Raw genomic sequence first — 16,110 nt, 5'->3', positions numbered from 1 at the left:
CCTTTTTATTTTTAATAAATTAAGTAGCACAGGCTCAGACTTTACTCACATATACAGAACAGAAAACTCTGGACCTGAGCAAGTAACAAGCTACACTTAAGGGTTGCTTGCCCTCTGTTTAACAGAACATCGAGAAGCTCTTAACTGGAAAGGGTGCTCCCATGGGAAGAATGGTATTTCACAATTACTAATCTTATGATAGCCATGGGAGTGCAGGACAAGACAATATTCCAACTGCATCTGTATTCCAGTATCACTTCTCAAGGGAGTGGTCTTCACCTCATGTTCATCAATGCATTGTAACCACTGGATAAGTCAGGCAAAGCACATCAGATAGGCAAAATTATTCCACTGAAGAACACATATTGGACAACACATGATAGCACTGAAAGGTACATTTTTAGGTTTTAAATGGACAGGCTTTTTTTGCCTCTCTCCTCAATATGGCAGTGGAAGAGATTCCACTTTCCCTCAGGCTTAGTCCAAAAACTTCCTGTTGGCATTGGCACCAAAGAGCGCCCCTCTGATTTCTGGCATCATCTGTTGAGAGAGCACATAGGGCAATTAGAGGCTTAGTGTAGAACACAGTAATAAATACTAAAATAGTTAAGCAACAATAGCACCCTAACATGCACAGAAGTTAAGAAATCCTAGACAGCAGATCCCTGCTGGAGACATCACAGGAGTGACTACTTCTGTCAGTGCTGCCAATTCTTTAGTGGATATGCAAGTTCACCCACCAACTTCTGGTGGTGCTCTCACATTGTGAGCAAACAGAAGACTGCAATTACTAACATTATTGCAGCTTGAGCTGGGATCATCTGTTCAGCTCAGGCATGTAATTGCCCCATTTAGCTCAAATCCATTGCCTGTAATTAGCTATGGACACAGAATTGCTTTTAGATTAGCTTGGCCTAATTCTATGCCAGAATATAGAGCTCTATATTGTCAAGATCAAGATTCACTGGAGGGATGGTGTTGTCGGCATGGTCTTCCTTCTACACTGGACTTGAGAAGATTCTGATATTGTCTAGTGGACTGATTCTACTAGCCCATGTACTGACACTAGTAGTGCAGCTTTATGAACACCATCTGTTTTTGTGTTAATCAGTAACAGGATCTTTCAGTGTGGTTTGGGTCTTCAGAGTTTTATGCTCAGCTAGGTTCCTGAGAAGCCAAAGTCTGAAGAAAGGACTTCTTGCTGTGGAACAGATGTATTTCTCCCCAACCACCAAATAACCAGCTAGTTTTTTTCCCCCTCAAGTATATCCACTTTTTGCAACCCTTTGCTTGTTAGAGCATGATCCCCCTGTATATTACTTTGAATATTAAAAGGATGCTTGAGCCTAAAGTATGCTGAATTCAAAATAAGCTTATTCACTTTACCACCCAAGATGAACACAACAACTCGAAAGAAGAAAGTCTAGCAGATTGAATAGGGAAGGATCCAGATCCCTCTTTCTCAAGCTCACCTGCTGGGCTATGAGTTCTAGCCGGCTTTCCAGGGTATTGGAAACCTTGATTTTACCATCACTGTTATAGATCTCAACACCTCCAGCACTAGAGAGAAAATGGACATTATAACAGATCAACTTTACAAACAGCCACTCTTCCAAACTACTACAATGTGTCTCAAAGATTAATCAAAAGAAGCGCGCGGCCTCCTTTCTGCCTTTAAACAGACTTAAGTCATACTCTCCTTATGTTGGAGGATAGGATAATTTGATAAAGAGAATGAGACATTGCTAACAATGGTGTTTGCAGAGCATGCTAATGGGCAAGGATCATCACCATCTAGTTTTAAGTATAGACAGGAGCTGTGGAAATTTTAGGTATGAAAAATGATTGAAATAACCAGTGGAGCTTCCTGTCCAGCACCAAATCAATATGAATTAGGCTATGAGAGCTAATTTTCAGATTTTAGGAAGAGATGAAATATACTACACAGATACATTTACAAGAGTAATCTCTTGTATCATTTATAGTTTTTATATAAATAAATAAATAAATAAAAGTTTATGACATCTAAACTAAAGCACATCATGCAAGTGTCTACTCCATGTTAAAGAACCATCCTTCTGGCAGTTTTGGAGGACACAGCCTATCAGTGGGATGCCTATAACTCACACATCCCCCCTCGTGACTTTGTTCTTTGCTTTATATTGAACCTTTAGCTTGGAAGGCACTTGCATTCCTTTCACCTTTGACTAACAAACTGTACTTAGTTTCTAGCTGCTACTGACTAGACCAAGCCTGCCTCTGTGTAGCGAACTGGGCTGAGGGGGGTGCTTCAACAAAAAGTTATTTTGTTGCCTGGGAAACAGCACAGCAGGCTAGATCTTGAGAGTCAGGAGACGCCAACTCCCATAACCTCGTGGCAGATGCTGTCTCATTTGTACCCCTTTTGTCATTTCCAAAGAGAGATGTTTCAGACTCCCTCAACATATACTATCAGTGGATTAAATCCCCAGCAAGTTATTACCCAGCACTAAAAGCTACTGTTTTGCTTACATATCTTCTGGCAGGAATGTCTGTTGATCAATGTGAACATCAATGTCTTTTTTGGTAGCAGCTTTGTAGATGGGGATGCTCTTCTGTACAGCCGCCTAGAACATATTAGATATTCCACTTCAGGCCAGATATGTGAAGACACTTGGGATCCTCTGCCAGCATTGCACAGAACTGCTGGCTACTTATTTTGTGTTAGTGGAACAGACATGCCGGGGACATAAGCAACTAAATGTCACAAATTTATTCATCCTCACTAGGAAGGTGGTACTGTAGGAGAAATGGTTATAACCTGCGTATTTTGAAAAATGTGTTTTCCTCCCTCACCCTTGAGCCTTAATCATTCTTTATATTATGGCAGTGCCTAAAGTTTGATAGGGGCTTTTCAAACAAAGGAAGACACTGCCCAGCCTGATGAGCAGATAATGCCAGAGACTGGGCATTTTCAACAGAAGTATTTTACTTTGTAATGAATTGCCCTACTGCCTTACCTACCAGGTTTCAAGCAGGGGAACTTTGCAGTCACAATACCATGACTTTGTTTATGGAGACATTTTATGCTATTCTAACCAGAACCCTCTTACCTTAACCAGAGGGAGATCCTGTTTCCGGCAACGGACAGTCAATCTAGGCTCAAGCAGCTGGTAGAAACCCTGTATGAGACAACTAAGTTAGCAGGAAATGAATGAAGGAAACTCATCACCTTAGTTCCTCTCATTTCTTGGGGTTAGTTACAAGACTAAGCAACTTTGTGCCATTACTTATTTCATAGAGTAAAGATCATTGGTTATAAGTCCCCTTTTTACTGTCACTCTGAAAGTGGACTGACTATCAGTGGACAATCCTTTAGCTACAAGCTAAGGTTTTGATCATGCAGGAAGTAAGCAATCCTTACTTTGGAGCGCAACAGGAACTAAATCTGGACAACACAGAGGGTTCACTGAGAAGAATTAGAAATAGCAAACTCAGGAGTCAATAGTTACACACTAGACCATGGTTTCCCAAACTGGGGGGCACGAAGAAATTCCAAGGGGGGGCACAATGCAACCCAGCCCCCCCATCATCCCCCGCACCCAAAGAAAAAGCTGGCCTTTGCTTCCAGCTGTCAGCCCCTGCCATTTCACGTTGCCAACCCAGCACAGCCACTATAAAAAGCAGGCAGCCGGCAAACACCCACAGGGAGTTAGCTGCCTCTTACAAAGGGGAGCGAGTGTGGGTTGGGGAGGAGAGAGGGAGGAGGATGGGGTTGGGGGGGCTGGGAGTGCTGGCTTGAAGGAGGGGGTGGAATGAGCTGGGGGCTGGGGGTGCCTGGTTTTGGGGGAGGGGAGGAGCTTGTGGGGCTTGGGTGGCTGTCCCTGGCACTGCAGGGCTTGGGCAGCTTGGGCTGACAGGTGGGTTGCTGTGGGGCTCGGTCAGTTTGGACAGGCAGCTTTGGCAGCACAGGGCTCAGGCAGGCAGGCAGCTGGTGTGGGCAGCTCTGGTGGCTGGCACGGGGCTCAGGCAGCTGACCAGTTGTGGCGGGGGGGGGGGGGGGGGGGCATGAGGGTCTCTCAAAAATCAAAAGGGGGCGTGATGCTGAAAAGTTTGGGAACTAGACTGAGCTTCTGGTTAAGGCCTTCAGCAGTCTTTTGTCTTCAAACAGGTATCACAAACTGTGCAAAATGGTTACAGAAATAAGCGGACAGTAGTATGAAGTGGTGACCACAATATGCATCAGACTTTTGATCGAGACAAAACGTTCTTTCCAAAAGAGAGAGGTTGATTTCCCCCAGAGTACAAGTGAGCAGCGGCAGACAGGGCCTAACAGGAAGTCAAGCAGTTAGAAGCACACTATTGATCTCTGCTATGGAGCAAAGTAGATTACAGGTTTCAAGGCACCCTTGACATTAAGGGGTCTATGTCTGTCAACAGGAAAGAAATACTGGATCAAAACAGAGACTTGCAAGAGAACAGAGACTGACTGCAAAGGAGAAAACCAAAAATCACACTTTAAAGTGTTCCTAGCTAAAGCAACTGGGTTAAGATTTAGGCTAAGCCCTTGTATTAGAGCAGTTGTCCATGGTAGCCACTATAGTTGATGTACTAGTTTCCATTAAAATCTTTGCCTGAATTTGCAAGATTTACAAAAATACTACTTATGGGGCCAGAAGGCCTAAAGGGGAATTTTTAGCATATACATGTGGTTTATGAGAGAAGCAACTATCACAGAAGAAAAAAAAACTGCTCAAAGCTACAACCAAAGTAGTCTGGATTTGGTGTCAAGTTGGGAATGAAAAACATGACAGGGTGCTTTCCTAAGCTGGAGGGTGACAGGGGGAATGGTGCCTACAATATGCATTTGAGGAGCTCATCCTGAGCATGTGCAGTAAAAATTTGCAATGTGCACATCTCTCTTGAAATGTGAGCTAAAGCTAAAGACAGGTTAAGAGGGAACAATTATCCTGTTTCTCTCATACTCAGAGGACGGTGCTCAAGAATTTAAACTTTTTGCTCCAGCTCACACCAGAACTCAAGTACAATGGGGCCTTGTGAGCTAAGACTGGGAAATACAGTTTGAAAGCAGCGTTCCCTGTAAGCCGTGTGCTTGTGCGGCAGCTCAGGAGAGTTTCAAATGCCACCCAGCTGATCAGCAGAGCTCCCGCTGTTAGGCTTTTGCTTCTGTTAGTGGTGTACATTTGCACATGGCTCAGTGCACAGCCAAAACACATTAGAGGGAACATTGTTTGAAATGATAGCTTTAAAAATGCCCATTCTAGGAAGTGTTCAAACAGTAGCGGTACTTCTACAGATAGTTTGTTTGAGCCTAGGGGTGCAGTCAGCCTTTTACTATGGCTTGAGTATTACCTGCAGAACCAGCCCATCCAGCAATGTCTGGTACCTGGCAGTATCCTTCACCACTTTGGCAAGTCTTTGCTTAGCCTCATGCAGCAAATCCTATACAAAGAAGAGATCAGGTCAGCAAAAGTCCCTCTACTTGTCCGTTTGGTTCTATGCCTATCATCCTCCTGTATTCTTAGTGCAGCTATTCACCATGCCAATACATAAGCTTGTACTGCACATGATAAATCAATCCAGAACCTCATCTGTGTGTGCGTGAAGCAAAAGGTTTTCTTCACAAAAGTTTTCTTTCCACACTACCCAGTTCAGTACACAAAGTGAATAATTATGAATTTCTTGTTCCAGAAAAGGAAAATCATAGTACCGTAGAACCTCAGAGTTACAACAGCAGATAAAGTAAGCAGATAACCACAAACTGCATTTGGAACTGGAAGTACACACAGAGGCAGTGGTATAGAGGAAAACAGCCAACCACTAATACAGTAGTACAATACTATGTTAAATAAAATCTACTGAAATAAAGGGAAAGCAGCATTTAAGCCATATTAAGTCAATGTTCAGTTATAAACTTTTGAAAGAACCACCATAATGTATTGTTCAAAATTAGGAACAACCTCCATACAAGAGATGTTTTTAATGCTGAGTTTCTACTGCATTAAAGGATTATCTACTAGCAATGCTTATTCAAATAGTTAATACTATTCTAGCTGAATGAGCTAGATTGTTTCTCCTACTGTCTGCTGCTTCAGTAGGACAGTAGATCATGGAGAACTGGTCTGAAATCAACAAGACTAAAGTCAATGACAACTGCCACAAACTACACTTAGGAATGAAAAAAAAAGGCAAATAAAAACAAATGCACACAAAATATGGGCCACTATAATACCTAGGCTTCCTAGCCATTTACTTCCCATGAACTGAATGATCCAGTCTGATGCTACTGCAAAAAAGCAAAACAAAGAAACACAATCACACATTAACAGGAATGTCTGACTTATGCATTGTGAGGTAACTATCTCATTCTCCTGAGCCTGAGTGGGGCCTCAGCTGGAGAACTGTAAAACATTTTGGGACCACACTTCAAGAGATGGGCAAACTGGATAGAATCCAGAGAAGACCAACAAAACAGCAAGAGGGTTAGAAAATCTAATCTATTAAGCGGTTGAAAAAAAATTCAGAACATTTAGTCTGAAGAGAAGTCTTAAAATATGTAAAAGGTTGCCATACAGAAAATAGTAATCAATTGTTTCCCCTGGCAACTGAGGGTGGAATAAGAAGTAATTTGCCTAGTTTGAAGTAAAGATAGTGTAGGTTTGCTATTAAGAAAACTTTATAAGGCTAGTAAAAGATTGGAACATCCTAGGGCGGATGTGGAATCCCCATAACTGAGAGATTCTAACACGTTAGACAAAACACCTGTCAGGAATACTCTAGGTATAAATTACTCCAAGGCTGAGATAACATTAACAGGTGATGCCTTGAGGTCCCTAGGTTTCTATGATTTACTGCAGACTTAGAGAGCAGCTGACTACAATTATTTTTTCCCAACCCAAAATTATACTGAAATTCTTCACATGCAAAATGCAAGTCTGTAAAATGATTACATACAGCGTGCTAGAACTGGACAGCTAAGAGTCCATTCTGAGCGAGTAGTACAGCAGGGGACATTACATTTAGACTGTATTCAGTCCGAAAGAATAGCAATATTCTTCCTGAGTGTTCATTCTGGCTGTCTACATATTTGAGAAGTTAAATAACCCAAGATAAAGTCAATACAGTATAATCAAAGCAGTAGAGTATGTCCTAAACATGGCCTAAGGAAGACTAATTTTTCTATCAGCCCAGATCCCTGATTTGCTATTTATTTTTAATAGCTCCTAGTGTCTTGTTTTTGTCAATAAAAATAGGTATTTTGTTCATTCGTCTATTGAAAGAACTTAAACAAGTATGGTTATGGACCTCTATTTGTCTGTTGTGAATTATGTAAAATGCTGCAGCTATCAACCTGAGTATAAATTTTGAAATTAAACTCTGGCTCCCCAGTTTTGAGGCAACAGAGCAACCAGCCTCACAGCAGATAGGGCCTTCACACTGTTTTAGGAGTCAGCGTTTAAGGATTTCTGCTGCTGCTCTATAATTCCCCTCCCACCTCCACTTTAAGTATTCTTTCCGAAAAGTGCAAAGAAAATAAAATATCCTAAAGTTTTGAATGGAATACATTTCCGTCCCCTCCTTCCCCTCACTGAACGGAAATGTACATATATCTGTAGATGCAAGCCCATGGATATCCTGTTATAACTTTTAAAACACAAAACAAACAGATACAGGGAAACACAAACACACGATTCCCTGGGTCAGGAAAGTTGGTTTTGATAAATAAGAGTGTGTATTATGCTTCGAATGCTAAAAGTATTAACAAGACCATCCCAAGTTCCTCTCATTGTCAAACCTAGTTATGCCTTCTGCCCTAGAATACAGAATTTCTGGAAGTTCCCATCCTTACTGTCCAGCCTTGCAAAGACTAAGTAACGACAAAGTAAGATTGAGCTAGTACAACAGGACTTGAAATAGTTTAAAATGAGGAAGGAAATGTCTTATGCACCACTCAGAAGCATGTGACTGCATCAGCTCACAGCATGGTTAAGAGAGGTTATCCAACATGGATTGTTTCACAATGGAGTTAACTCTTTCCTCACCCTCCTCTCCTATAATACACAGTATTAGAAATCTCACCAAATTCACAATGGCTGACAAACATGGCAGTAGGATTAAAGAATCAAAAATACTGTATCTATGCTGATAACCCCTTTTCAGGATAACAGAGTAAACAAGCAATACTACAGACATTATTTTATTCTTGAAACCGTAGTTCCTCACAAACAGGGCTGTTCTGAGGTTTGAGCAGCATCACCTAGTATCTGAAACCCACAAGAGTATGCCTCAAACATGACAAGTGAGTTTATGTATCGTGTGATGAGTAGGTTCTTCTCACAGAAGCTATAAATACGCATTTAGTAACACTGGAGTATGGCTCCTGTTGTTCACCCTGAATGCAACTCATATATTATCTCTAACGAGATGATTACAACTCTTTATGCTCCCAGATAAACTGTTCACCAGATGGACCAACAGGAAAGCTTTTCCATCCATTCTGGGCCAATGTGGAGAAAGCTCACTATTTGGTTTGTGTTGGTAGTATTTGTTAACAAAAGGTGCTTGTCAAGCTTGCTGAAGCCCAGCCATTCCATATCACAGCATACATTAAGCTCTAGTTGCATGAAGCAACTCGGCATTTTGTGGGCTTCTTGTCTCCCAGTTACTTCCTCTTTTTACTCTCCGTTATGTACAACACATTTCCCATTCTGTGAATAACAATCAGCTGCTGTCCAGGGCTGAGCTTAACCCCAGACTGCAACTGAGATGCCAGGCAGACAGATGTATCTTCCCTAAACAGCAAAGAACAGCTGTGAAAACCTGATGCAAGTGTAAAGTAAGGTTTTTCTAAAATACATGTGCAGAAGGCCGTTACCTAAGAATGTGTTGTAAAGTCTGCTAACAAAGCCATTTTAAAAATTCTATGTATGTTTCAAGTACACATCTCATTAGATCACTATAAAAAAAAAAAACAGATGGCTGTTTAGTGGTTGGATCATGTAATTCCTTAACTTCTGATACCAGAAATTCAATATATACTCACTGCAATGAGGTCATCTCTTGCCTTGAGGACCTTCAATCTTGCCTGATTCATCAGGTTGGACATCTGACTGCAAGTTGTATGGAAAAAATTGAATCAGTGTGTCAAGTTTTAAACAGCAATAGAGGCACAGCAAATATTTTAACTGCATGCTTCATGCAACATATATGTAGAGTGCAAACCTGTTCACTTATTTGAATTCAAGAGCAGCCGTGATAATTTCGCACTTACTGTAAAAATCCTCCACAGAATGTGCACAAGTGACAACAAAATCAGAAGCTCTAATCAAGAGAAATTGATTACCAAGACCAGTACTGATAGAATTATTTGTGTCAGAGATGGAACAGAACAGAGCATATAGAGCTTCCTAGACATCCGTTACACAAAGTAATACAAAGACCTCTCCGCGTCTTCTGTTCTCTTTAGGTTATTATCTCTGCATTCTGATTGTGACTATTTAGACTTAGCCTCTGGCTGAGGTATCTGAAAGCTTGCCAGTAAGGCTCCTTATGTACCTTCAGCTGCTGGAAGGATAGGTCTCTCTTCTCTACCTTACCACAAACCAATCCAGAGTCTCTCCACTGGGAAAGAGCTGGAGTTTACCATTCCTATATGCCCCTCAGCTTCAATTTATTGGGCCCTGTTTTCCTGTAAAGAGTGCCAATGCCTGATCAGCTTTACATTAATGAAGACTTGACAGTTTTGGTGTGTTTGGGAAAGCTGTAAACAATAGCAACAGCACATCTGCAGATTCAGGAAGACTATAGTGTTTCTGTCTACATTCAAATACTTTTCTGCTCAACAGTAGGCCCTTAAACATTTTTTTCATACATGAAAATACACCTTGTTCAGAAGTTTTTAGTTACTTCTTTCCCAGTTGCCAGCAAAAGATTGTGTATTGCTGGCAAGCTGCTAATTTTTCAAGACTGTAGCAGGCCAGGCAGCCTAAGCAACTTACATTTTCTTCTGTTGTTCAATTTGCTTTTCCTTCTTTTCATAGTACTCCATGATTTTCAGTCTTTGTGTCTGTACCAGGCGACCTTTCTCAATGTTGAACTCTTCTTCTGCCTACAAAGAAACAGTCACATGGCTGAAATTGAGACTGACTCCTTAGATAACACTTGAGTTTCTTCACTCAAGGCTCAGTGATGAGACTCAAGGTACTAATTAAGCAAACCATTTAAGCATGCTCCTTAAATCTCACTGAAGTCAGTGGGATTAGAGCATCTTCTTTACTGAAGTAGAGCCTGAATAACTGCCAGTCAGTTAATCTGATCATTGCAATATTTTTGTTCAGCACCTATCATTTGCCTTCCTGTCCAGTTTTTAGTCCTGAAACAGGGATGATATAGAATACTCAAGTATCAGCTAGAGAGCAAAGACTAGTAAATTAACTAGGAGCAACCATAAGTACAGTCCAAGACGCTTATTCTGTCTTAACTCCAGAATTGGTTTAATCTTTGACTGCAGCAGGAAAGGAGATGAGAGATGCTGAATGAATCAGTAAATAATTGTGCTATGTTGAAAGCTGTAATATTTAGTATTCTTGTATGGCTTACCATTAAGCCTTAAATAAGAATACACATAGGAGTTGCAACCTTATTAGAGCACAGGTAGTTCCCCCTCCCACACAGGAAAACATGGTAGCAGCTGCACACAACTCATAATCTCATTTCAACAAGACATTGACTTATCATTCCAAGCACATCCATACTTTAGACATGCTTTTCCAATATGAACCGACGTAATTGCTCCTGAGTCATAACAGTCAACTAAAGGTTGATTAGTGAATCCTTAGAACTTTGGCATAATGCATTCCATTTTGCTAACATAGAAGCGTTTATGCTTTTACATCCTCTGTTTAAACCTATGGTGTGGTCCCTTAACATGGCTGCAAGTCACAGCCAGAAATGGATTAACTGTCCTATTTTTATTTAGAAATAAGTGTCCATATAAACTTACTCAAAAAAAGATGTGTGAATTAAAACCCATTTAGTTATGTTGGTGACAGTTTGCATGTAAACAAGCGTTAACTAAAACTATGTATGATGGGTCACACTCATCTCCGTAACTCCAGCGAAGTTAGAGGGACCAATTTAACCCAGCCAGTTTTATGAAGAATCCATGCTCAGACCTCCATGAGTTTCTCTGAAGTATTAACAAATTAATACATGATCTTACATACAAATGTTTTCACATCTAGGTATTAATGAGATTCAGGGTGGAAGAGCAGCTTCAGCTCAGTGAACTGCTACAAACTAAAATATTTCACTTTATTCAGCAGTTAACTTGCTCCACATACAGTAATTATACGACAAGAAGTAAAATAGCTTCTAGAAATACTATGGAACTGTTTTTGAAGGTCTGACGAGGAAACAACTCAATGTTAAATGTGATCCAACTCCTTCTGATGTGCCTGACATTAAAACATCTCATAGCTTCTTTTGTTTTTTACCTTGGCATCTATTTCTTCAGCCTTTTCATTGGCTTCCTGCTCGATGAAAGCCATCATGTGTTTGATCTGGAACAGAATACACAGTTATATTCTGCTGGGAAGCACATGCATGAAAAGCAAACTTTTCCTTTGAACTGCAGAATATCTTCCTCTCTCACACAATCCCATCTCACATACAATAGTTGCTCTTGTTTTCCAAAAAAGCAAGATTACTTCCTACCTAACAAGCACACAAGTCATCAGAGTTTAGAAGAGAAACAGCCAGGGTCAATACAGATAAAGTTACATTTAACTCCATTTTTCTGGATAGCATTAACAGGTCTTCCCTGGGTTACAAGTGTATTTGAAAGTTGTGCAATCATCTGTGGTGACTGGGGAGAAGCTGCAGGACAGCAGAACAGCTTGATTGATAGCATTTTTAAAAGAGTTATGAACTGCTTCAAGGAACTGCCAACAGGAACCTTTCTAGTGAAAGCTGTTTAAAAACATTATCTGAGCTGTAGGACCAAGTTACATTATGATTCCAGTATGTATTGTAAACTTAACTGTTCTGTGACTGGGCCAGTAGTTCAGACTAAAGCCTGGGGCATGGTTAATAACAGTCCCAACTACATTGTAACTTGAAGCTATGTTTGTAACTAACTCCCTGCAGCAGTATTCTAGTAACTGAGTGGCATATTCTGTATGGAAGGTTTCAATATTCAGAGAGCAGCGAAGACACTTCCCTTGGATAAAGCAAGAGATACAGCAACTTGCAGGAAGGATTTCTATTTAGTGGCCTCTGTGCACATGACTACATGATTATTTTCCTCTGCAAAGCCTTTAACTCGAAAGATAGGTCAACATGTGCAGGAGACCACACGCTTCAGAGTATGAAGGGAAAGTAAAATGAGTAAACAGGCCATAGATGGAGACATTTATACAGTTATAAGTGGAGTTTTGTGTTCTGAAGAGTATGTTCTGAAAACCAAAACAACAATTTGGATTTGGATTCAGTGACTATATGACTCCAAGGGTTAGTTTTGGGACCATTTTGTATATGGAGTTGCTAGGCCACAAACCTTTCTAAAATCCTCTGAAGCTGAGTGCAGGGACCATCATAAAAGGAGGAATCACAATTCTCCATCAGAAAGCAGTTCCGGCACGAATAGTGATTTTAGCAATGGACAGATCAAACTAAGGATGAACTCAGGCTTTGTTTCAGAGAGCAGAATTGGTAATGGGCAGGAACGGGTAAGCAAGGAGAATAAGCAACTGGTGAATTTTCTGATTTTAGGAGCACAAAATAAGCTGGAAGCAGACTCTCTCAGTAGAACTTAGAATACAAATTGGGGTACCCACTTCTGGGCAACACAACCGAGGAGACATGTACTATCATACTACTTGGCAGAATTAATTCTGGCAGCATTAGAATTACTTTGGATGCCTCAAGAAACTCTGCCTTCTTACTCAGAGTCTAAGAGAGATGCGACATTACAGACTTTCCCTAGGTTGGCATCTCAGCAGCATATAGCATTTGCCTGCAAACATTTAAAAAAAAACCTATTGCTGTGACCAGCTTGAGATCTCAGACTGAGGGGATCAAAAGCTCATTTTTGTAGTTTACAATATGCAGAGAAGAAAATGGAACTTCCACGTCTTTAAATAGCGTAAATTTTAATAGGACATCTGAAAACTTAGTTTTATTTTGTGAAAGCGAGCTTAGGCTCCCCAGAAATTGATCGCCCTTGCCCGAGAGAAAGAACAAAAGTGGATGTTCCAAGAATTATAATAGTCTTTGATTACCAACTGTCTGTGGAAATTTAATGCATTAGGAAGGGTCTCTTGATATTCAACCACCTGCAACACACATTTTCAAACTATGGTCTGCAGAATTAAGCAACTATTGGTATTTTTGGGACATGGTTATTGGGAGGCTCTTTTAATCAATGAAGATATTGAGCATATTGAAAGTGATAAAGTCAAACTGTTTCCTAGCTCTGCCAAGATTTATTAATCTGCTGGTCTGTCACACAGTTTACTGTGTTTTACATTTTCAGTGCCTAGTGTTTAGCTGAACACAACCAATTACAGAGATATTACAGTTGTTAGATTTTAATATAAAACAGAGCTCCAGCATTAGGATATATTGCCCTTCCAACATCAAAGTTTGCCGGTCGAGTTTAGTCCCAAAGTGACTAACAGTGCCAGCTCAAGTTATGATAATTCAGGACATACTAAACATTTGGCTGTGCAAGCAAAGGTAAGGAGCTTGGAGATTATGTTAATCTCTAAAAGGCAAACAGAGATGCTATGTTACTATTATATTCTCACTACATAGTGGCCCTTTGCCAATCAGATTTGCTCACTGAGATGGAAAGAGAAGTGTTTATGGGAACTGAGAAGGGACTTCTGATCCTGCATCAAACCAGTCTGATCCATGCATAACTTGAGAGGCAACTTCACTGTGCAGCACTGACTGGATCTGCACAATCTTCATCACTGCATGCCATTTGCAATTCAGGTCAGACCAGTTTGTTTGAAAGGACACTATTTACTGTCAATGAGAACAATGTGTGTCCTTACTCAAAAGGACAGCTAGCTAGCTTAAAAGCCAAGACTTCAGCAGCAATTCACAAAGGAGCTGCACCATCTAAGTTTCTGTTGACAGATGACTGCTTTCCCTTCAGATCTGAAGTGCAAAAGTCATTAGACAGCTGAAAATTCTAAAAACTTCACGAGTCAGACTATAAGCAAGTGCAGCTCAACCATTATAATCAAATTCAAATTTACACCTAACTTCTATAGAAAGCAAATCTGATGCCATATAGCAGAGTTTCCCAAAGTGTGATATATAAAAGGATTCCAAGGGGTACATGTCAGAAAATAAATTACTAAAAATCAGGGGGTAATCACTGGAATGACACTGGGAAAGGGGGTATGTAGATAAGGCCAAAGTCCTGAAAGGGGTACGCAAGTGTTTAAGTTTGGGAAACACTGCCGTACAGAAACAGCAGATGAGTGTTGGGATGATGTAATATTTGTATACTAATATGGTAAAAACATGACCATACTTGACCACTTCCATTCCATCATCTTGTCTTCACAGTCCATTTATATACCATAGCAACCCCCCCCACACTCCCCAACTCTGCTGTTAACACAAAAGGTTTCAAAGCTACTGGGAGATCGGTTGAGCTTCCAACACTAGGTTTTTGTTTTGTTTTTTTAAAATTGTCTTTGTTCAGTCTGCAGTCAGAGCTCTTATTCACCAGCTCAGATGGGTATTATTCATAGGATTTTCCAGATGCTGTTTCTCCATGGTGTAAGGCTGTTGCTGTTTTTCCTTCTGCAGCCAATTAAGAGGGGGGAAGGGAAATGTTTCTTACTTTAGTTACCACTGCCAGAAGGGTAGCACTAAGTTACCACTATCTAAAATATCAATGGACTGTTCTGATCATCCCAGTCGGCGGAGGATGAGACTGCTTTTATTTTTGTCGACTCTTATTTTAATGTGTAATTTCCTATCTTGACAAAAACTATGTCCCATTTGAATGAAAATAAATAAACAAGCTTATATTCCTAACCCGGGATTCACTGCCTGAATTGTTGGGGATAGGCAAGCCCACGTCCCACTTCAGTTCCTAGCTGTCTACCCCTCTGCTACTCAGACCCCCGCGCTTTCTAGCGCCCACTGCACGGGTGCGTTCAGCACGGCCACCGATGCAGTTGCAGGTCGTGGGCTCCGGGACAGCAGCACAGTCAAAGAGACACCGCCCGGTAGGGCAGGAAATGGGAGAGACTTGAAACCTGGAGGATGTCCTGGCCCTGAACTCTGCCCCCAACGCGGCCCACGGCCTCGGACAGCCCATGAGAAACTGCTCGCCCAACCCACCCCCGCGACCCCCAGACTCAGGCGAGAGCGAATAAGGCGGGGAGGAGCAGCGTCGGCACCGGCCCGAAGGGAAAATCAGAACTGACCCTCCGCTCTCCCGGCCAGACCCAGGCTGGGGACGGCCCGGTGCACATAGTGGCCAGACTCCCCTCCTCCCTCCCCCGAGGAGCCAGGCCGGGCCTCGAACCTGCTTCTGGACGTCGGCGTCGCTGAGCGCCATGGCTGCTGCGGGGCGAGTGGGCGCGCGGGGCAGAAGACGGCGGATGAAGGCGCGCGGAGCCGCTCCAGACCCCTAGAATGAAAATGAATCAAATCCGGGTCGGGTCGCAGCTGCTGGGATAGCGTCACTCCAGCCACGCCCACCACCACTGCTTTGCCCCAATGGGAACAGAAGCGCGGAGGAGGGGGTGCGCGGGTCACTTCCAGACGCATGCGCAGTGGAGCCGCTGCCCTAGAGGGGAACTGTTTGTGCCAGCGTGCTGGGCTCGACCTGAGGTCGGGGCTGGGAGCTGATCCCTGTCGTAGTGAGAACAGCCCAGACCCAACCGGTCGGTATTATGAGGTGACACAGCAGTGATGCCCCGTGATCCAGTCCCCGGCGGGTTGCAGCGCTCAGCACTGCAGCCTGGCTCACTTGCTCTGTTCGGCGTTTTCCTTTCAGCTCAAGTGCCGGACTCATTTCCCTGCAGGAGGATCGCAGCTTTCGTTTAAAACACACAAACAAACAAAAACTAAATGGGT

The 16,110-nt window shown here is 42.0% G+C and overlaps 1 protein-coding gene across 1 annotated transcript; it reads right to left on the bottom strand.

The window, feature by feature from the left end:
* Positions 1 to 2: 2 nt before the first annotated feature.
* On the bottom strand, positions 3 to 15,692 carry ATP6V1E1 (ATPase H+ transporting V1 subunit E1). Its single transcript, XM_075005707.1, has 9 exons — positions 15,557 to 15,692; positions 11,496 to 11,561; positions 9,999 to 10,108; positions 9,044 to 9,110; positions 5,353 to 5,442; positions 3,093 to 3,161; positions 2,512 to 2,606; positions 1,473 to 1,560; positions 3 to 540 (listed from the first exon to the last, which is right to left on the bottom strand). The coding sequence occupies exons 1-9, from the start codon at positions 15,587 to 15,589 to the stop codon at positions 478 to 480; spliced, it is 681 nt and encodes a 226-aa protein (XP_074861808.1). The 5' UTR covers positions 15,590 to 15,692; the 3' UTR covers positions 3 to 477.
* Between the last annotated feature and the right edge of the window lie 418 nt (positions 15,693 to 16,110).

Source organism: Carettochelys insculpta, chromosome 1, assembly GCF_033958435.1.
Source record: "Carettochelys insculpta isolate YL-2023 chromosome 1, ASM3395843v1, whole genome shotgun sequence".
Taxonomy (NCBI): Eukaryota; Metazoa; Chordata; order Testudines; family Carettochelyidae; genus Carettochelys; species Carettochelys insculpta.
This window is presented reverse-complemented; position numbering and strand designations above follow the sequence as displayed.

Excerpts from the sequence above, each read along its gene's own strand:
- ATP6V1E1 (XM_075005707.1), bottom strand. The coding sequence starts at position 15,589 with ATGGCGCTCAGCGACGCCGACGTCCAGAAGCAG. Across the intron at positions 10,109-11,495 it reads CTGAAGAAATAGATGCCAAG|GCAGAAGAAGAGTTCAACAT; the intron begins GTAAAAAACAAA and ends GTTTCTTTGTAG. Across the intron at positions 5,443-9,043 it reads CAAGAGATGACCTCATTGCA|GATTTGCTGCATGAGGCTAA; the intron begins GTGAGTATATAT and ends TTCTTTGTATAG.